General features: G+C 50.6%; 1 protein-coding gene across 1 annotated transcript; it reads left to right on the top strand.

Annotated features, from left to right (window-relative positions):
* The first annotated feature begins 8917 nt into the window (after nt 1-8917).
* Nucleotides 8918-21309, top strand: LOC140661514 (ATP-dependent RNA helicase DDX19B). Its single transcript, XM_072883776.1, has 12 exons — nt 8918-9074; nt 10091-10139; nt 10574-10627; nt 11516-11651; nt 13950-14042; nt 14723-14825; nt 15624-15738; nt 15917-16094; nt 16537-16774; nt 17852-18014; nt 18796-18987; nt 19409-21309. Exons 1-12 carry the CDS (start codon nt 9018-9020, stop codon nt 19468-19470), a joined length of 1440 nt encoding a protein of 479 aa, XP_072739877.1. The 5' UTR covers nt 8918-9017; the 3' UTR covers nt 19471-21309.
* The last annotated feature ends 91 nt before the right edge of the window (nt 21310-21400 follow it).

The following is a 21400-nucleotide window of genomic DNA, read 5'->3' as shown; positions in this document are numbered from 1 at the left end:
AAGGGACCCTTGGTGGGATGCAGAGCCCCGTGCCATGTCCTGTATAAAGGACGCCAGGAGAGTTGCACCTCTCCTGCAGCTCCAGCACGGCTCAGAGGAGCCCTGCACCAGCCCTGCCTGCTACGCCAGCTGCAGGAACTGCCCCACAAGGACAGGGAAGGCTCGCAGGGCTCTTCCCAAGGCTTGGAGGGCTCTTCCCGGCTGCTTCCCTCGTGAAGGCCCTTGGGACAGGGCTGGGAGGCAGCAGGGTGCTGCCAGCACAGTCCAGGGGCTGCTCCCCGCAGATCGTGTCACCAACGCCATCAAGTGACTGCAGCATGGAAAGGGGAAGGCAGGGAGGCTGGCGTGGGGGAGAGCAGTGGGAGAGCTGGCATCTCTCTCCTGTGTCCCCCCAGGAGCTCGCCACCAAGCCCCCGGCTGCTCCCCGTCCTGCCTTTGCTGCTCCCCGACCTGCGCTCCGTCTCCATCCAGGTCGCAGGGCTGGACCCCCAGGACGGGAGCTGGCAGGACCCCACATCCCCAAAATTACCACCAGAATCGCTGCTGCACAGGGCATCCCTGCATTCACCCCGTCCTCAGAGTGTCCACTCAAACGCGCCCTGCCTCCTGCGCACAGCAGGCGTGGGGCCATCCCACGGACCCGGACAGATGCCTCCCGACCCATGGCCTCATGCTGCGTTTGGCATCCCGGGAGGGGAAGGGGAAACCGTCGGCAAATACCTTCGGCCAGCTTGCTGCATCACCGAAAATACCCCATACCCGTAATCCCATCGGCCGGGGAGCAGCTCAGGGCTGGGGACAGAAGTCATCCCTTGGCCAGCCACGCTCAGGACCCGGCACAGCGGGATGCTACCGTGTTTTTCTTTCTTTTCGTTGCTTTGTAAACGCTCTTTCCTTGACAATCTGCTCCTCTCCGTGGCCACGGAGGAGGGAGCGACGCTGGTGGTAACGTGCTCGCCCCGCACCACGTTATACCCCTGGACAATTTCCGTGCACGATTCACAGGAAAGGCACCGATGCTGCACCGACGTCTGCGGACGGTCCCTGTGACGTGCAGAGTGCGCAGGGCTTTGCTTCGGAGCGCAGACGGCACTGCGACGCGCAGGCTCGCCCAGAGCTTGCACCAGCCGCTCCACCTGGCTGCAGGCGTCTGCCCCAACACAGGGGTGAGGCTTGGGGCTGGATTTTAAAGGACTGGGTTGGAAAGGGTGTTTATGTGCCTGAAAAGGGGGTGCAATGCCTGAATTGCTGCTCAGAGCTGCCTGGGTGCCCGTCTGCATCTCTAAGCACTGATGTGCCCTCAAAAAATCTGGCTTTTGAGCATGTGTAGTAAAGAGAGGCAGAATAATGCTCTTCTAAGGTGTATTTTCATGCATCGAATAGAAGAACAGAGCAACCTGTGGCTACTGTAGACGTGGGCACGCAGCATGGCGTCTGTACAGCTCCCAAAAACGGGTTGGGGTCCGGGCAGTGCCACCACCACAGGGTCACTGGCACCCACAGCTGACAACAGGCCAGTAAGACCCTAACCAGCACTTGGTAGCTGGGATAAAACCACGCGATGTCTGCAGCACATCCCCGCCTGGCCCTGGTGTGGGAAAGGCAGATGTCCAGAGGCAGCCCCAGCTGCTTTTGCCCCCCGAGACACGAACGCAGCCGTGTGAAGCCCAGCCCTGGTACCACACGTTGCACCGGAGGCATTTTTGGGCTGCTGAATCGCTGCACCACCCTGCTGTAACCCCTTACCAGCCCCAAATGAGTTTCCTTGGAAATCTCACCTCCGGGTCCAAGCCAGACCTGGGTCATACCCACACTGCTCAGAAGATGATTGTTTTTCTGCAGCTGGGTAAAATATTCCTTCCGCTTCATCTGTATCAATCAACACTGACATCCAGTGGCTTGTCAGGATGATTACAGCCGGCGTGCCTTGTGGAGATGTACAGATGTACAGCCCTGGACAGACCACCCCGGCTGCTGGCGGGGTGCCCGTTGCACCACAACCCTTTGTTAGCATCTCCGGAGCCTGCTGGGCCACCACCACGGGGAAGCAAACCCCCATCTGTTTGCAAAACCAAGACGGGAGAAGCCTTGGGCTTCCCAAACTTTTGGGGCTCTCAAGCAGAGCCACGCTTCAGTATATCCCCTGGCTTCGCAGGGGCAGCACGGCTCGGGGAGCAGCCGTGACCACGCTGCTGGGGGACCCCTGACTTCGCCTACCTGACCCACATCAGCTGCAGGTCACACCTAAGGCATGTGGGACCCCTCCAGCCGCTCTCCCCCAAAGCACAAGGCTCAAACTTGGCCAGGGGACTGGGATCGACCCCCTGAAACATTTCTAGGAAGCAGTAGGGACAAACAGTGTCCTCAAGGGTGCACACAGCACTCCCCTGTCTGAGCCCCTGCACAGGGCAGGGAGGGGAGGCTTTGCTGGTTGACAGCAGCACCTCCTGGAAAAGAACACGGATCCACCATGGCAAGACCTGTGGGAACCTCTCATGAAAAGCTCCGGTAGCCGTTCATCCCGTCTCCAGCCTCCCCTCGCCTCAAAATGCAAGCGCGGGGTATCCTGCCCGCTGGGAAAACCAGCAAAACAGCCGCTGCGTTTCACCCCAGAGCCGCTGCAGGGTCACAGCGCGGCACCCCGCTGCCGAAGCGGTGACAAAGATTTCTGGCCAGAGACATGCATCCCTTTGGGAGCCGGACAGCGCGGCCCCGAGGGGCACCCTGAGGCCTCGGACATGGAGATCGGGAGGACGCGGGGGGAGCACGCTGCTCCTGCCAGCACCCTGCCAAAAGGGGCACCCAGCAAATGCAACCGGGCTCCCCCTTCCCGGGGTGATGCAGCGCCAGGTTGAGATGTGATTGACAGCCCCAGCAGAGCCAGATTTTGGGGACTGTCAATCATACCCCCAGCAGGTCTCTCGGGCTGTCGACATTGCCCCAGAGCTGGGTCCTTGGACCGTGATTCACGTCCCAAGCCCCGTTTCTAGAGCCGTCAATCACGTCGCTGTGCAGACAGCATTTCTGATACGGGTTTAGTTAACCCCTGCCTCGCTGGGCTCGCAGCTGCGCCGGTGCGTAGAAGGTCTCTGGGCTGAGCCGGAGAGGGAGGTTTTAGCCCAGACACCCTTCAGCTGGGCTACAACTGCCAGGCAGCCAGCCCCGTGCACGGGACGCATCCGGAGCCAGGGAGACACGCCGGGCCCCCCGGAGCAGCACAGCCCTTCTCCATCCACCCCTGTCCTGCCCCAGGCAAGTGTGGTGAACGCAAGCCAGGTTCTTGGTGCTTTGACCCTTACCGGGGGGATCAGAGCCCCCCTCACCCTGCCAAGGTCAATCCTCCCTTCCCCCAAACCAGCGTGTCCACAGCTGAGATGATATCCCACCTGCCTGCCCAGGAGAGCAAAAGCCCGTCACCCCCAGCATCGTCCCCCCCATCCAGCCTCCTTCGCTTTCCCTGCAGGGAGATGAAGACAGTCGCTATTAATGTCTGTACGATTTTGGGGAGCGGGGGGGGGGGGGGAGGATGCTCAGGGGCTCACCATCCAGCTGGGAAAAGGCAAGGCAGGGAAGCAGCAGCTTGCAAAGTGTGGGCTTGTGCCTGCAGAAATATTATGACAGGGATCTCTTCACAGAGCGGCTTTGTGCTGAGATTGTGCACAGCCTTGGAGAGTAACAGCCCGCGCACACACACCCCCCCCTGCAGAGCACACACAGCCCAGCCTGCTAAAAAGGTGCAGGAGCAACTGGAGAGTAGCCACTGCTTTTCTTACCTTTCCGGGAAGAAGAGAGAGGAGGAGGAAGAGGAGGAAGGGGATGGGGGGGTTGGAGCAACTTCACCCACTCCCGCCAGCCCCTGCAACTGCCCGCAGCTGGGCTTGGGGGGCAGGAAGGGCAGAAGAAATCCCGAAGGCGGCAGGCACTGCTTCAGACCGCTTTTGTCTCTGAAAGACACGGAGGGAGAGCTGGAGATAAGGAGAGAGAGAAAAAGGGAGGGAGAGAGGGAGAGAGAGCAAGCGTCAGGGCTCGGGGTGGGGGGAGCGCTGCACGACAGCCACCTCAGCAACCTGTGGCATTCGTCGCCCCCCGGACCCTCCCCGGGGCCCTCTCCATCGGGCAGCGACGGTGGGGCTGCCAGCGCTGCGGGGTGGTCCACGGGGGTCTGGGATGGGGAAGGGGGCTTACCTCAGCGGCCGCAGCAACACGTGCCCCTGTGGCGAAGCTCAGCCCGAGAGCCGGGGAGGGTTTCTCGCTTGCCAGAGCGAGCACCCGGCTTCCAACTGGCAGCCAGCTGATGAGCGCACACTTTCCGGAGCTGTTTGGGTGACCATCATTAAGTGGAGCCATTTGTTTTGTCAAGGAGGTAACCATGACAATCACCCTGTACACACACCGCTGGCTTCTCCGCGCCTCCTCCTCTCGCTCCCCTCCTGCTCCCGGGGGCTGCAGGGGAAGGGGCGAAGCCCACCCGGGCGGAGGAGACGCCCTTGAGATGGGCAAGTTGGCAGGGAAAGGCGGATGCAAGCCGGCGTCCGAACTCGTCTTACCGATCACCGCAACTTGCCTCCCCAGGGTGAGATTTTCCGCAGCGGCTGCTGGGAGGGGAAGAACCCCCCTTTCTCCCATCGCCTTTCACTTCTGTCCTCCCCTTGGTCTTTTAAAAAAAAGGAAAGCATCCTAAAGCCCCCCAAAATGGGGTCTTCTGCAGCCCTAGGCCAGATCTCCCCGCTTCCCCCCTTGCTCTTGTCTTCTCTGCTCATCCACCCTTTCCTCCCCAGGCACATCCCAAAGCCCCTCACCAAGCAGCCCCCCAGCCATGGGGCACACAGGAGGTCTAAAGGGGACCCTCCCCGGGGGCAAAGGGCAGCGATGCTCTAACAGAGGGACGTGCTTGTGCGGGATACAGTCCCTACCCCGAGCAGCTTACACTTAAACGCAGGAAAAACGACTTATAGATGAAAGGGGAAACTGAGGCAGCAGGAAGGGCACCGACTCAGCCACTGTCCCAGAGCAGAGCTGGACACCGAGCCTGGGTCAGAGCACGCAGATGGGTAAAGCTCCTCCTCGCTGCTACCTAAATTCGGTGATAATGGCGCTGCTGCCGACAGGTAGCTCGCTAGCATTGAAAATATCACCGTCTCCCTCGAGAGGAAAAGCTCTCCGACGCAGCAGTGATCTGCAGGACGACAGAGGTTTTTCCCCCCGCCTCGTCCTACGCAGAGACACGGATCCGCCCGCAAATCTGTCTGCTTTGAGCGTCCCACCGCAGACCCGTCCCTGGCAGTAAATCCACTACCGCCGGCAGACCAAGCACCCACCGGGCTCTGTGCTGAAACATCTCTTCCCTATAACCCCCCCGTCTCCCTTTCCGCCCGCATTCAGATGAACCCGGAGCATTTTCTTTCTCCCCCTCGTCTCTAAGCATATGTCCGCGTCGTAGGAGGACCGGGGTGACCAGATGTATAGTGTCCCTAATGAACCATCTTGTCTTCACTGAGGAGGACGTGCTTTAGGGGAAACGGCAGGAAACTCTGCAAGCAAACACCCAGTCGAGAGCGTTAAGCCCAGCTCCCAGAGGCTGACTTAAGCCCTGAAGCCTGAGAATTTATGGTTCTTGCTAGACAAATAAGTCAGCCACCGAGAAGCCCACGTCCCGTGTTTCCAGCGCCTGTTAAAATGTTTGCTTACTATGGCTTTTGGCTCCTCCGAAGAAAATAACATATGTCAGGAGAAATCCTGGGATTCATACCAACAAATCTAGTAGCTGCGGCATATTTATTTATAAAACAGAGCGGGATCCGACATGAAGGCTGAGGCAGATGTGAGACCTTGGGAGAACAGAAACAGAGTTATTTTAGGGGGAACTAATATTTAGTGCCAAAGGTGAGGCTGCATCGCCAAGGGCATCAAGGTGATGTTCCAAAGTGCTGCCACGTGCTACAGTAGCTCACAGGGGCCTTCAAGCAGCATTCGTTCCTCCTCATCTCCTCCAGGTTGGCCATGCCTAGGAAACCCCACCGTCGATAAGAGCCACCTCCTCCCAGGGAGCAGCAGCTGAGAAATCAGATGGGCTGCAGCAGGGGCATAAAAGAGACAAAATTTGGGGGAGGACAAGCTAAAAATAGAATTTGAGCTCACCAGAAGTCCCGTCTTGGTAACCTGGGTCAGATAATAGCTGGTGGTAGGCAGCATCTCTAAACATCAAGGCACCGCAGAGGAGTATTTCCAGTCCTGTTTCATGCCTGGGACCAGCCCGGGTGAGTTATGGGACCAGCTCAAGGGCATCCAGTGGCCAAGCACAGGGCAGGCTTTCCCAGCTTCTCGCCCGCTCGTTACTCAGCTCACTCATGTTTCATCGTTACATGAGTACGCAAGCGCAGCGCTCTCATGTTCACACACTCAGAACACAGCCTGCGTCAATGGGCTGGGAGGTTTGGGCATGATAAAAAAAAAAAAAAATGAAAGACCCTAAACCAAATCTCCTGCTAGATGGAGAGCAACGAGCGCTTCTCATTATCTCCATGTGCTGCTCTGTATGTAAATGCAGTTTTCCTCATTCTGGAATCCTCTGGAAAAAAACATAAATCACCCTGTTGGTAGATGGTGATGATAAAAAGGGATAACACAGGGCTAAGCAGGGCCTGCCTCCTCCTCTGAGCGGGTATGCGCACGGACAAGGAGCCTCCGACCTGTTCGGTGGGTAAGGACCACAGTTAATTCCAATGAAATTCCCCAGTGCAACATCTGCCCTCCCAAGATCTCTACTTCTAGCACAGCCAAAGTCCACTGACGAGGGGAATTAAGTATTTATTTAATGTTACAGTAATCTGAATATTTATTTCCTGTTTAAAAGGATAAATATTTGATTATTTGATTACTGGTCCTAGCAAAATCAAGGACCCTGTACGGGTGGCCGAGCACACACGCTAGGAACCCACCCCTGCCCCAGAGGCTGACGGAGAAAAGTCTTTCTTCATGTACAGAAGATGCAACACAGAAACACCCGCGACCGGCAGCACGATTGTGCCTCACTGACAGTCCCGAGAGCATTGAAAATCCCAAGAAATTATTGCAGCTAAGGTCGAGGATTAGAAAGGAGGGCTTGGAAAGATCTGCCTCCAGCTAACGCTGCCAGAACTGTCCAGAATGGGCAGTTCTCCTTGTTCCCTATGCCTTGATTTTCCCGTCTCTAAAATGGGGCTAATCCCGATCACATCTCTTTACTGGAGGTGTGTGTCTCTGCAAGAAAACATTACAGCAGGAAGCACAAGCATCTCTCTCTCTGCAGCTAAGTGCCCATCGGCCTCTGGGACTCCTGTCTTTTCCATGTTCCTTTTTATTTTTACCCTAATTAATTAATTAATGTCTCAGACTTGCTTTCAGCTGCCTGCTCTGTTCCCATTGAAAATTTCCTTGCGTTCAGCTCCTGTGTTCAGCATCCTCCTGGGCGCTGCGATGAGTTGCCATGGAAAAAAGCCATGATGTCACCTCTACAAATAAAACTGCTAGGCCCCAAAGTTCACGCGTGTGGCTGCGGGGGGATCCGGATGTACAGAGGGACACGGGGCCCTCGCCTCTGAAGAGAAATTAGATGGACAGGGGGAAAGCATCAGACGACAATACTCGATAATCACGGGTTTTAGTTGGAAGGGAAAAAAAACCAAAACACCCACAGAGGGGCATTTGAAGAGCAATAGCGAAGGGCCCGGTCCTGCCTGGGCTAATGCACCAATATCAGCAAAATTGCATGAGGTGCGGACAAGATTTCTCATGCACAGAAAGAAGTAAGAGATGGAAAATTTCAGGCTGTGGGAGCAAACGAAGTGGCTCTGTGTCTTCATTAAAAGGGAGGGTAAATACCGAGACAAGGAAGTAACCCTCGTCTTGGGAACTTCTGGCTGATGCCTACAGGCTTGGCCACTTTACTAGTCCTGCCGCATATAATAAAAACACAAATTAAGACCCTCTTTGAGGGCTGCTCCTTCCACGCAAGGTTCAAGGAAGCACAAACACCGCGCAGGGAACAGCAGCCCAGCGAGGAGATCCCGCAGGCTCTTCCCACACTTCCTTCCTTTCTACTTTCCCTTTTTCTCGCCTTTATTCCAGGAGCTTTAAAGTACAGGGTTGATATCAGGTCTAAGCCAGCTCCTGCCCTACAGCGAGAGACGGGACACAAACGACTTTTCCATGTTCCTGCCACTTCTACGCCTCCGTGACTCATTCTACAACCTTGTTTTTCACCTACATCTCTATTTCAGAGACAGAAAGAGCTGTGGTTCCCTCGCAAATGTCACCGCGTGATTTCCCCCAGCCTCAGCTCCCAAAGGGCCTCCATTACATGGGAAACCCGAGCCCCACTCCCACACCGCACAGGGGGCCAGACCCCACAGCATGCAGCAAGGCAGGGCCTGACCCCAGCCCCACACCGTAGGGGGGGGCTGGGCCCCACAGCATGCAGCAAAGCAGGCCCTGACCCCCAGCCCCACACCATACAGGGGGCCAGACCCCACAGCATGCAGCAAGGCAGGGCCTGACCCCCAGCCCCACGCCATACAGGGGGCCAGGCCCCACACCACACAACGCACCAGGGCCTGACCCCCAGCCCCACGCCATACATGGGGCCAGGCCCCACACCACGCAGCGAAGCAGGCCCTGAGCCCCAGCCCCACGCCATACGGGGGGCCAGGCCCCGCAGCAGGCCAGCACCCAGCCCCACAGCAGGCAAGGTCTCGGCCCCACACCAAGGCCAGGCCGCACCCCCCGCGCCCCACAGCACAGCCCGGGGTGGGACAGCGACCCCACATCCATCTCTGTCCCCCCCCTTTACTATCCCCTCCCGCATTGGGGGGGGGCCGGAACGCACCGCTCCCGGAACGCCAACGCCGCGGCCGCGGTTGCCGCCGGGCCGCGGGGGGGGGCGGGCGCGGTGACTGCGGGCGGCGCAGGCGCCCTTCCCGCGCCCGGCGCCATTGCGGCTGCTCACGGCGAGCCCGGCGCCAGCGCCCCCCGGCCCGGACATGGCCACCGACTCCTGGGCCCTGGCCGTGGACGAGCAGGAGGCGGCGGCCGAGTCGGTGAGTGGGGAGCAGGGGGGACCGGGGAGGTCCCGGGCAGCGGCCCGGCCCTGAGGCGCGGGGCCCCCGGGGCTGCGCTGGCGCCGCCGCCTCCTCGCAGCACAGAGCGAGCGCCGGAAACCCCTTTTCTCCCCATTTTCTTTTCTGGCGCATCCAAGGCGCAGGGAGGCCCCTGTCCTTCCCCTTCGCGGCGGGGCCCTGCCGGCAGCACCGCCTCGGGGTGTCGCTGGGCCTGGGGTCTTCCTTTAGGTGCAAAAAAGCCCCTTTCTTCCTTTTTTTTTTTTTAATTTCTTTTTTTTTCCCTCTTCATTTTTTGAGAATCAAAAGGGCAGGGAGGCCCCTGTCCTTCCCCCTCACCCTACATCCAGACACAGCCCTGTCAGCAGCACTGCTTCAGAGGTGGTCACCGAGCCCGCAGTCTTCATCCAGGAGCCAAAAAAATCCCTTTTTCTCTCATTTTTTTTCTGCAAGATCTAAATTTGTTTAAGGTGTTGGGTTTTTTATTTTTCTGAGCCGCTCATGTGCTGCACTTTAGCATGGAGAGCATTAAGTCAGCCCCTGGACGTGCGGGAAGACCCTGAGGGCTCCTCTCCCTGTCACATTTCTGGTGGTAAAACAAACCTTCGGGGAGAGGGACGGGTCCTGGGGCAGCTGTGTCAGCCAGGCCTGCGCTCGGCTCGAGTTTCCATCCTGGAATGTAAATTTTCTCCCATTTTGCTATCAGCAGAGCTGTTGGGGAGGGGAGATGCAGGGACAGAAAACAAACCCCTTCTCTGTGTCGTCGTTACAGCTTAGAAAAAGTTGGATTTGCCTTAAAAGTCTTGAAATCGAGTTTATTTTGCTGACTTCATCTCGTTTGCCTTCGAGCATGGGTTTTTGCTGGGGGCCGTGCAATAGTTTTAGCTGGCGGTAAATCTGGAAGCCTTGATGCAAGCTCAGGTTTTCCTGGCCAGTGGTAAAGCGTAGGTACGGTAGCCTTTGAATGACTCTGATTTTGTGTTTTTCCTCACTCGTAGTTGAGCAGTTTACACCTGAAGGAGGAAAAAACCAAACCAGATGCCAATGGTGAGTTACAGCCACACAAATGGTCTTAGAAAGGGTGTAATGTTTTTCCGCTGGTTTTGGAGCGCTGCTGCCAAAGTAAATTCCCAATTAGACAAGAAATTCCAGAAAAGGGAAATATAAAGCTGAGATTAAACAGTGGTGTAGACTAAATATCTGGCTCATGTGCTTGTTCTGCTAGGCTGACTTTTTAAAATCGTGTTTTGCTGTATTCGAGGAGCTGTGCGGGCAAAATCTGTTGGTGTGGTTGATAAACTGTGATTGGGCCGTACAGAGCAAGCCGTAACTTGGGTTTCTTCTGCGCACCGGTAGAGCAGGGCTCTCGCCGGGAAAATGGGCTGTTTTGTAGCTTTTTGCACAATATTCAAAACCTAAAACTCTGCGGGTGTGGGCTGCCTGTCCTCACATCTGCCCCAAAACCGTCTGTTTTACTTTAGGTGCTGTTGTCAAGGCAGATGACAACGTAGAGAAGACGGAGGATGAGGAGAAGGGTAAGTGCCTTCTTGAAAAAAGCTGTGGCAAGGAATGTTGAAAAGAAATTAATTTCCTATATACTTAAAGTAAGTCTGCCTTATGTCTCAGGATGGATGGTCTTGTATCCTGCCCCAAGGACTTAGTTGTAAGACATGTCCTTCCTCCATAATACTTTTAAAACCATTGGGTCCTGTAATAACTTGGGAGACTCCTGGATTAGAGTGGAGAGAAATAAGGGGATAGCAGTATCCTCAGAGGCAGGACTGGAGACAGGAGCAGTTGGATAACCTGGAGCTGGAATTGCTGTAGCAACCAACATGTTGCGTTTATGAAATGGCTGTTAAGAGGAGGGTAACGGCTCTAAATCCTTCAGAAGGTGGCTTTAGAAAACAGATTTATTAGCAAAACCCCAAAGTGCAGCAGTTTAACCTTCTGTTTTGATCTCACTTCTCAGCCCTTGCTGCGTTTCAGCCCTGGAATCTTTCAAAGTACTGTTTGTCCTCAAACTTTCCTTAAAAAGAAGATACACCTTAAAAGGTGTCTGCCCACATGTCAGATAGTAGTAAGGCTTTAAGAGGCTTTTAACCCTGTCCCACCTTCCAGTTAGATGCTAAGCTATAAGATCTTAAATAAGCAGAGTTCTGTATCTGTTGAGGTCCCCCTTACAACAGTGCTCTCTTTGATTTGTCTTCCTGAATACTAAATGTGAATCTCTGGGCTATCCTGATGGATGTCTCACTCGGGAAGTCTGGGCTCTGTTATGACGTTGCTCTGTAATAGAGAATCTCAGTATTTGGATGCATCTTGTCCTTTTGAAGTGGCTCAGTAATGCAGCGTTTCAGTGGGAGCGACACTGGAAACTGGCTATGATGTTTTGGTTTTTCCCCTACCTCCTTTTTCACCAGAGGACAGAGCTGCCCAGTCCTTGTTGAACAAGCTAATCCGCAGTAACTTGGTTGACACAACAAATCAAGTGGAGGTGCTGCAGAGGGATCCCACATCGCCTCTCTACTCTGTGAAGTCTTTTGAGGAGCTGCGACTGTAAGTGCCTGTCGGTTCAAAGCTGCTAGAAGGGTAATGCTGGGACGAGCCAGAGACTTCTCTGCGTTGAGCTGTTAAAACCTGGGAACAGAAATATTAAACAGATGCCCTTATGACTATATTTTTCAGCATATTGTTTGGCCTGCTCAGCTGTAGGAAGCTTCGTTCTTGAACTCGGGGAGAGTAGCGTTGACTCGCTTTTGGTGAGACTGCAAGAGCAGATGTGAGTTCGGAGCCGATCAGATAGTTGGAGCCTCCCCTCGTGTCCTGATAGATTCCCTGGCTGCGTAGGAGATAGCGCTTCAAAGTGCATGGGTTTCTGTTTCAAGTTACTGCAAATTTGTCATTAATAAATTAGCATATCATTTATTGTATTATTTAAATGCAAGGATAATTATTTTATCTTGGTGCCTTGTGAAGGCTTCCATATGAAACGAGCTTATTTTAAGTCCTGGTTGGTGTAGAGCTAGCATTGCTTTCTATAATCAGCTCTAGCAACACTATTCTGAATTTAATGTGTGGGTTTTGGTCTTTAAACGCACAGTGGAGCTCACCTGTGATAAGCTGGATGAGGTGAACAGAGGAGGGAGGGCTGTTCTTCCACGGCCACTGTCACCAGGGTTATGTGAATTGCAAACTGAGACCTTTTCTGTGTCGGAGGCATCGTTATTTCGCCACCAGTTCTCTAGCAAATGCAGGGAGGCTCGGAGCAGGTGTTCCAGCAGCACGGCAGTGTTTTAGAAACCACAAGATTTGTTTTATTGGCAGAAGTAATGAACACGACCATCTTCTGTTCCTGTTCTCTGATGGTTATTTGTGAAGGTCCAGCAGCAGCAGCGGTGAATAATACAAAGGGAAAAGCTTATCTTTTCTCTGCCAGCGATATTGGATTATGTACTGGAGAGACTACTGGTGTTAGTATTTTCTGACCCTTCCTGTTGAATACCTTTACCAGTGGAGGTTTCAAGTGACGATAGCTGTATTTAAGGCATGATAGATTGATACCTTTTTTTAATGTGCTAAAGAGGCTGTCCTGTTGGGATTGTTGGTGGTTATATTGATGATCTCGGGTTTGTTGCTCTTTTGCAAAGCTCCACGGGGAAATCGGAGCCGATGAGACTTCTCACCGTGAAATGTCAGGATGTCGCTTCACTTTGTTAGCGTTAGTGGTTGAATGTCTACAAAAAAAGCTGAGGTCCTGTAGTGCCTGTTAGACTAATTCCCATCTTTCAAAAGCCAAACAGTCCAAGTGAGTTAATGATGGGGGCAGCCAGACTAATTGAGTCTTCATTTTGTTATGACTTGGTGTATCCTTGGCAACTGTTGCAGAGCTGGGCTTTGTACGTCCTTGCTTCTGAGCAGCACAAGGTGACATTTTCAAAGAGCTTTTGTTCCATCCGTCGTCTGAAAGTAATACACGATTTTAAAAAAGCATGTTGTGCTGAATAGGAGTGGGAAATGCTGGGCAGGAAACCCATAACCTGCTTTGAAAGGAAAGCCCTTACTTCTGAGCACCACTAACAGCGCTGCAGTAAGCACTTGGAGGTCATCAGCTAGAGTTCACTAGCACCATAACCTGAATTTTAGGTTGTTCTTGGATCTCCTTGTCTATACGAGTGTCTGCTGAGACTAGAAAGCTCCCCTGAGAAAAAGCAGTTGCTGAGCATTTGACAATTAGCAGTGTCACCACACACTTAGGTTGAGTGCTGGGTTGTAACCATGGATCACGAGGTGTAGTCCCGGTCAACTAAGTTCATCAGTCATTTACCAGTTTTGGGCGCTCAGCCACTACCGCTCTGGTGTTAAGATGTCAGTTGGTATTAGAGAATCCATCACGACTTACAGAAGTCATTGCAATGATTTCACGACATTACGCTTCATTCTGTTCCTCACGTACTGAGGTCGCTTTGCCCCGAATTTGGGCCTTCAAGGAGTGATAATTTTGGCGCTGAGATTAGGCATCGCTGAGGAAAAGGGATTGGCCTAAAGGACAGGATTAACTGTTCTGCTTTGGGATTCCCAGGATTGTCCGAAAAGCTGCTTTAGAACAAGAAGCCCAGCGCTAGCCTTAGAGCTGTGACACAAGGTTTTCCATGTAGCTGTGAAAGGCAGGCATGCAGGCTGGGGTTTTTGCAAAGCTTCCTTTCCAAACTTTCTGCTGTCACTTGTTGTAGCTGCCAGGCACTGATCCAGGGCAGCTCTAGGTCCGGCTGCAAGGTTTTTTCTCACCTTTTTGTACACAAATGAAAACCAAATATACTTTAATAGGTCACGGTATAAAAACTCCTCTGTTTTCAGGAAACCACAGCTCCTGCAAGGAGTCTATGCCATGGGCTTCAACAGACCATCTAAGATACAAGAGAATGCCCTGCCCATGATGCTTGCTGAACCGTATGTACACATACTTTCTACTCCCGGTATAGGAAGGATTTGAAAGATTTAGTGTACTATGACTGAGCTTTGGAGGGGAGGATGGTGGTGGGGGAGTTGTCTGGGCTGTGGTGGAAGGGTTCCCATGCCACGGTGTTTCCGTGATCACAAACTATGTGATGGCAGCCCTGGATTTGTCCTCTTCCTAGGGCTGGTACTGAACACGCAGTGCCACAGTGTTCGGCCGAGGTCAATCCCATTCTCCTAGTCAGTGTAGGGGAGAAATAATAAGGCTGCTGTGGAACATAGCTCCAGAAATCCTGGGTGGGTGGGAGTAGTTGAGATGCTGCGTTGCCTGTGTGGCTGGTTTTCCTCTCCGCACCCCTGAGCTGAAATGTGTGAAGTGTGAAGACGCTAGGGGGAGATGCACAAAATGGAAAAGAACAGCCAGATAATTGCAGTTTTCCTTCCAAATCTCCGTAATCAAGAGGTCACTTGTGCTGAAAGAGGGTGTTGGTAGAGGGCAGAAACTAACTTCTGCCCTGTGGAGCGTAGCTGGCCGAGCTAGGCACCAGTCCAGAGCAGTGATAAATCTAAAAGGTATTAAAATGACACTCGTGTTTTCTTTATCGTTCAACCCCATGAGTACGTTGTCTGGGTGGTTTGTCTTGTTGAGCTCATGTCTGCTGTACGTTCTGCAGCCCACAGAACTTGATCGCACAATCTCAGTCCGGTACTGGCAAGACGGCTGCCTTTGTCCTGGCCATGCTCAGTCGTGTTGAACCTGGGAATAAGTATCCACAGGTAAAGTTTCTGGGATGTGACTGTTTTGGGGGGTTTTGTGGTGGTGCAGTGCCACCTAGTGAAGAGCCTGGGCTTCTCTTGAGACCGTTGGTAGTAAATTCATAGCTCGATGAAAGCATCTCTGTGATGCTGTTTATGTCAAGTGCTTAGCAGGGGCTGCTGATTTGGGGATCTAGCAAAATGCCTTTAATGCAAAAGACGTGGATTTTGCTCACAACTTGTTCCTTTCAGTCCCTCCCTTGCATCACTCAGGATGCCATTGCTCTGTGAGGAGTTAAATCAGAGGGATATAATTCTGGGAGAAATTAAATCAGAGAAATATTGCAGGCTAGAGGGGGTTAAGTAAGTGGAATTTGGGATGGAAGAGGAGATATCTGTGACAATAGAGCAGAAATGCCAAGAAAGGCTTTTTTTAACCCTATTTCCTTATGAGATAGTTGAGCGGTGTTATCAAGGCCAGAATTCTTTCCTTAAAAAATGCTGTTCTTGTCTCTGAGTCTAACTGTAGGTGTTAGGTTCCTTGTCACTACTGTCCATATATGTCCCCCAGCAGAGTATCTGCACTCTCAATTCTGAGGAGCAGAATTGAATGCAGAAAGCCAGTGGCTAGGTGACTGTACTGTACCAGCTCATTCCCCTAGCTTCAGGATGCAGAACTGATGGGCTTTCAGAAACCGTTCACCTGCTCGCATGTTCGTCTTCAGGAAAACTTCAATAATAAGGATTTTTAAAAGCAAGTGTGGTAGTGTTGCCCAGGATGTTGGTCATCTCAAATGCATTATCTTTCTATCCCTCCAGTGTTTGTGCCTTTCCCCAACATACGAGCTGGCACTTCAAACAGGAAAAGTGATTGAACAAATGGGAAAGTTTTATCCGGAGCTGAAACTTGCGTATGCTGTCCGAGGCAATAAATGTGAGTAAGGTGAAACACTACCAACAGACTGTAAATGAGAAAATGGTGTTCCTTGGGTGCGATACAGTAAACGAACAACTGAGCAGTCAAATGGTGAAATAAGCTAGTTCAGAGAGGGGCAGAGCATTTCACTGTCTGCGCAGCCATCTTATGAAAGCCTTCCTTTCTGTCTCGGCAGTGGAGAGAGGTCAGAAGATCTCTGAGCAGATTGTAATCGGCACACCCGGCACTGTGCTGGACTGGTGTTCCAAACTGAAATTCATAGATCCCAAGAAAATCAAAGTGTTCGTCTTGGATGAGGCTGACGTGATGATAGCAACCCAGGGCCATCAGGACCAGAGCATCCGCATTCAGAGGTAAGGACTCGGCGTACGTTGCCTGAGGTGATTTTTGTTTCTTTTGATTATAGCTATTTTGTAACGTAGGGACAGCAGGGCTAGATTCTTGACCGGTGTCTTCACCGATAAAGCAACAAGATTAAAATGATATATTTAGCTCTAATCCAGATGGTTAATAGAGGCAGAATGTCAGGGGATGACAAGCAGTTTCATTTTCTTACAGAATAAAAAGCCTGTCCCTGGAGCAGGGTTTATTCATTTTTAAGAATGCAAGTCTGGATGCCACTGGTCCATGAGGGAACGATCAGGTGTTGGTAAGATTAGTGTTAGTATTTCCAGCCACGGAAATAACTGGTTCTGAGGTTATTGTTCTGCTTTGCCCGCAGTGTTAATCCCATCAGGATATCAGGGGGGTGACAGTGTTGCGTGGGAACCCTGCCCATTTTGCTCTGTCTTGCAGAATGCTCCCCAGGGACTGCCAGATGCTTCTGTTTTCAGCCACTTTTGAGGATTCTGTGTGGAAGTTTGCTCAAAAAGTTGTTCCTGACCCAAACATTATCAAACTGAAGCGAGAGGAGGAGACACTGGACACTATTAAGCAGTATTACGTTCTGTGCAATAACAGAGATGAGAAGTTCCAGGCTCTCTGTAATATCTACGGCGCTATCACCATTGCCCAGGCCATGATCTTCTGCCATGTGAGTCCTTTCGGGGAACGCTAGTCCCAACAACCCCGTTAGTGTCTGCTATTGCTAAAAACCTGGCCAGGCGTGCTTTTCAGAAAGAAACTGAGCACATGAATTGGCCTTTTCTTTGGCTTTTCTGCCTCCCTCTTTGAGTGAAATCTTGAGAGCCATGATAGGACTAGCTGGTTTTTTTTCTCTGGGTTTGTCCATCCAGTTCGTTTTTATTCTTGAAGTCCTCTGAAGCAAAGATCAGAGTAATGCAGTTTTCCAAAACAAAGTATTACTGAGAACTACTGAAAAAAACCAAAACCGTGAGGTTGGAAAATGGATAAAAATAGAGCAGAATGAGGGATGGGGAAGTCTTGTAGTTCTGCAGCTGATACGTTACTTTTCCTGGGAGTCTGTTTCCCTCGGGTAGCTGGTATATACCTCAAGCAGCATATACCTCCGGGGTCTCCCTGTGAATCATACTGAGACTTCTTTTTTTCTGGAAGCCACCATAACTTGTGGAAAAAACCCAGTGCTGACCATACCAGAACAGCCAAGTAAAGCTAGCTCAGGCAAGATAAAACCTGTATTTGGAGTCTGCTGCAGCAGTCTGCCTTTATGCTGTCTCGAGATGTAATAATATCAGACATAATCGGAGCTTGAAAAACCAACGTAATTGGAAACTGTTTAATTCAAGACTGTGTAGAGCCTCTATTGGATTTCACAACTACATTCAGCTCTAACCCTGCCATTTTCCAAGCTGAGTAATTTTGTTTTCTTGACAATGCTCGTGAGTTTTTAGCATACATATGTAATCCCTCATAGAGTGAAAGCTGAGGAGCAGAGCACAAAGGAAAAATGTGTACTTTTCTTAAACAAGGGTTCCTGTGGTGGCAGATGCACGCTTTCCTCTTTCTGATTTGAGAGCTGGGAGCAGCGTTTGTAACGGAGAGGAGGGTGGGCACAGCACTTAGGAGCCATTTCCTTTTGAGATACAAATCCTGAGTGGCTGCGGAGCTTCCAGTCAACCCCAGAGAGGTTTGTTCCTGCTTTACAGCGTTAAAACTTCCTCCCAAAGATGGGCCTCACTTTGTGTTTCAGACTCGGAAGACGGCCGGCTGGCTGGCGGCGGAGCTCTCGAAGGAAGGCCATCAGGTGGCATTGCTCAGTGGGGAAATGATGGTAGAACAGAGAGCCGCGGTGATAGAGCGTTTCCGAGAGGGCAAAGAAAAGGTGCTGGTGACCACAAACGTCTGTGCCAGAGGTAGGGCATGGCAGAGCTGGGCCAGGGAGGGACAGAAGCAGCATTTCCTAAGATAAGATACTGCTGGCCGGCTTGCAGAAAGGATTCGTATCCTCAGGTGTTCCTGTCTGGGGAGATTAGGGTCCTTAAAGTAATTCCTGGACTCTGGGCTGCTGACCATGTCTGTGCATATCAAGATGCCTGTGGGCAGACACAGGATTCCTTGTAGGCTTCCTGTGGCTTGAGATGAAGAAGTCCACCCTGTGAGAATTTTATGCTTCTGGCGCCAAGCCTGGCTTGTACTGCTGACCCTCAATGTTTAAAATAAACGTTCCAAAATACGGATATCTGAAAAGTAATGAACTCCAGTAGGAATTTGTGTCGCAATTTGATATCTTAGAACAGTTACGACAGCATAGTACTTGGAAAAAACAAGAGGCCTTTGCAGCTTTGGAGAGGAGGGGGGAGTTTCCAAAATATGCAAGTCCTGGATAAAGCTGAGCAGCTCCACGTGTTTTTCTGTTAGCCATTTCAGTGGGATTCTCTGGTGCAACAGCTAGATGGTTTTTATTTCCAAGTGCCCCATAAGGATATTGTGGAAAAGATCCATTTCAGAGTTTGAGACTATCTTTTAACTCCTCACTCAATGTGGAAGCAGCCACATGGCACCTCTGTGAGAGCTGTTGGAAATTCTGCTGTTGGGTAACCTGGATATGGTGACCAGACTGCACACAGAGGAGGCTGTTCCTGCTCTAAAATGGTTTCAATGTAGTTGTGTAATCTGATGCTTTCTTTTTATCAGGGATCGATGTAGAGCAGGTCTCTGTTGTTATCAATTTTGACCTTCCCGTGGATAAGGATGGAAATCCAGATAACGAGACTTATCTGCACCGGATTGGACGTACAGGTCGCTTTGGCAAGCGAGGACTGGCTATTAACATGGTGGACAGCAAGCACAGCATGAATATTCTCAACAGAATCCAGGAACATTTCAGTACGTACCCTCAGACTTTCTCTAAAATTAGATGTTATTTCTGCAGAGTTCTGACTAGCTGTATACTGAGCAGATCTAATGGATATTTGTTGAGCCTTAAACTGACCGCAGAAGAGCACATCAACTGTGTTTTGTGTAATGTCACTTAGGATTGTGAACTGCTACTTATGATGGGGCAGAAATACATCAAGTTGTCTGTTTGCTGGCTACCTGGATCGTCCTTAAAATGGATGTTCCAGAGGTGGGTAACATTCAAGTACCCGGATGGGCCTTTGATAAAAGAAAAAAGTTTTATGTTGTAGTTTTAAAAACCTGACTGAACATCTCATGGATAAACCTGAACTCAGGACCAGCTAAAGAAAGCAGCTTTCCCTTCTCTGCTCTGTGTTACGAAATCTGACTTATTTCTCATCTTTCCCAGACAAAAAGATAAACAGATTGGATACTGACGACTTGGATGAAATTGAGAAGATAACTAACTGAAGTACAGCTGCTGGAACTGGTGTGTACCCTGCTGTGGAAGCTCTCCCACTACAATTGGATCAGCGTTCAGATTGGCACGCCTCTCAGCTAGTCCCGAAAAGGACTCTTTAAGATATGAGTACACAAAAATTACCTCATTTTAAAAATTGCAGTTGGACTTCAAATTGTGCAACTATGGGGAGGAAGAGGAAATGTTTACAGAAGCTTTTAACATTTCTTAGTTTAGCCTTAAAACAGGAAGATCTTTTGAATTCTAAGAAATACACTTGCCAAAAAATGGGCGATACGTAATTATCTAAAACAAATTTAAAAAAAAAAAAAAAGCTTTATTGCCTTTAAATGGAATAAAGTTCAGCATTAACCTGATCAGTTAAAATTCAACAGCTAAATATATTATGGACATAAGAAAAAAAAAAAAAAACCCACAAAAAAACCCCAAACAAGGCAGCTGGTTTTTGGTTAAAAACTCAACTTGTACAGAACAGGATGTCATTCTCTTTGGCGCTCCCCTGAGCTCTTTAAAACTCATTTCTGGCTTCCTGATGGATTTGCCCTGCTTTTCCTTACGTAAATTGTCCTAAGGATGTCTCCAGTAGCTCATACTCGCAAACACAGGTGCCGTGTTGCTTTTGCTGGGCAGTATTTATTTTTCATTTGTCCTTGATTTGTTAGAATGGCCACTATACGTAAAGCGGTGCGGTGGTGACAGTGCTTAAGTACATACTCTAGAAGTTCATCTGAAGCGTTTAACCTCGCCAAGGTGTAGGTGGATGGGGTGGGGAGGGAGGGGCAGTATGAAGGGAACTGTACTAATTAATTTTCTGAATAAAGTCACCTCCGTAAAATGCTAATGACTGTTGGAGTGGGGGTTGGACACCTTTAGGCAGGTGGTGCCAGTTCTAAGACACTGCTGTGAAGCTCCGCGTGAATAACGTACAGAACTGCTGGGCTTCACTGGTCAGTAATAGGAATAAAAGAAGAAAAAAAAAAATCATGATAGTGTGTATTGACCAAAAAAAAAAAATCTGTAGAACACCAAATTTACCTGTTACAGTATGTTTCAGTACCAGAGTTTTGAGTTAAATTGCTCAGCCAAATTGCAGACGGGAAGCGCTCCACTTTCATTGTGCTCGTAGTGCAAAACAGGTCATCAGTCCCTCGCCCCAGGGTGATCCTTGCCGGAGAAGGAATGATTTGCAACTTCTGTGCTCGGGCTTTTAGTTCCATTGGGACCATCCTCGTGCGCACAGCTGAAAGCCTGTGGGTTGTTCCCCCAGCCCGGTTTCCAGGAGAAGGAGGCTCCTGATCTAGAACTTAGGGTGCACAGCTCTTTTTGGGGAAAATGGGACATGCATGAGCAGCCATGGGCCTGCTACTCGGTGCAGGAATCACTTCAAAACGAATGTATAAATTGTAAATTTAACTAGGAATTTTCTTTGCAATTTTGGCCATCATATTCTGTTCAAAGACAGGAACATGGATCCTTTTACCAAGTAAAAAAAGGCTCATTTAAAATGTACCTAAAATTTTAGGAAATTGTGCACCCTTTTATCAATTTGTATAAAGGCTTTAGTGAAAAAAAAAAACTGTTAAAATTAAACTTTTTGTATTCTGGGGTGTATCTATTTTTATTCTGTTGGAAACCTATTTAAAGTGGCAGGTGAGTGAGTGCTTGCGTGTCGAGTGGAAGACTTGTTTCAATCACCTACTTTAATAGTACAGCTGAATGACCTCGTGACAGCAGAGTATTGGGTTGAATTGTCATGAAAGCTGCTGCTGGTCCTGTGTGCTGTTTCTAATGTACTTTTAATTGGAATAAAGAACACATACTGAACGATGTCTCTGCTAATTTCTTGCTTGAATACTTTTTTGTTGTTTAAAAGCCTTAGGTAAGGACGTTCCAAGCCAGGAGCCCAGATGAGTTTTCTAT

Source organism: Ciconia boyciana, chromosome 19, assembly GCF_034638445.1.
Source record: "Ciconia boyciana chromosome 19, ASM3463844v1, whole genome shotgun sequence".
Lineage (NCBI taxonomy): Eukaryota > Metazoa > Chordata > Aves > Ciconiiformes > Ciconiidae > Ciconia > Ciconia boyciana.
The sequence above is the reverse complement of the archived record's forward strand: the minus strand, read 5'-3'. Positions and strand labels throughout refer to the sequence as shown.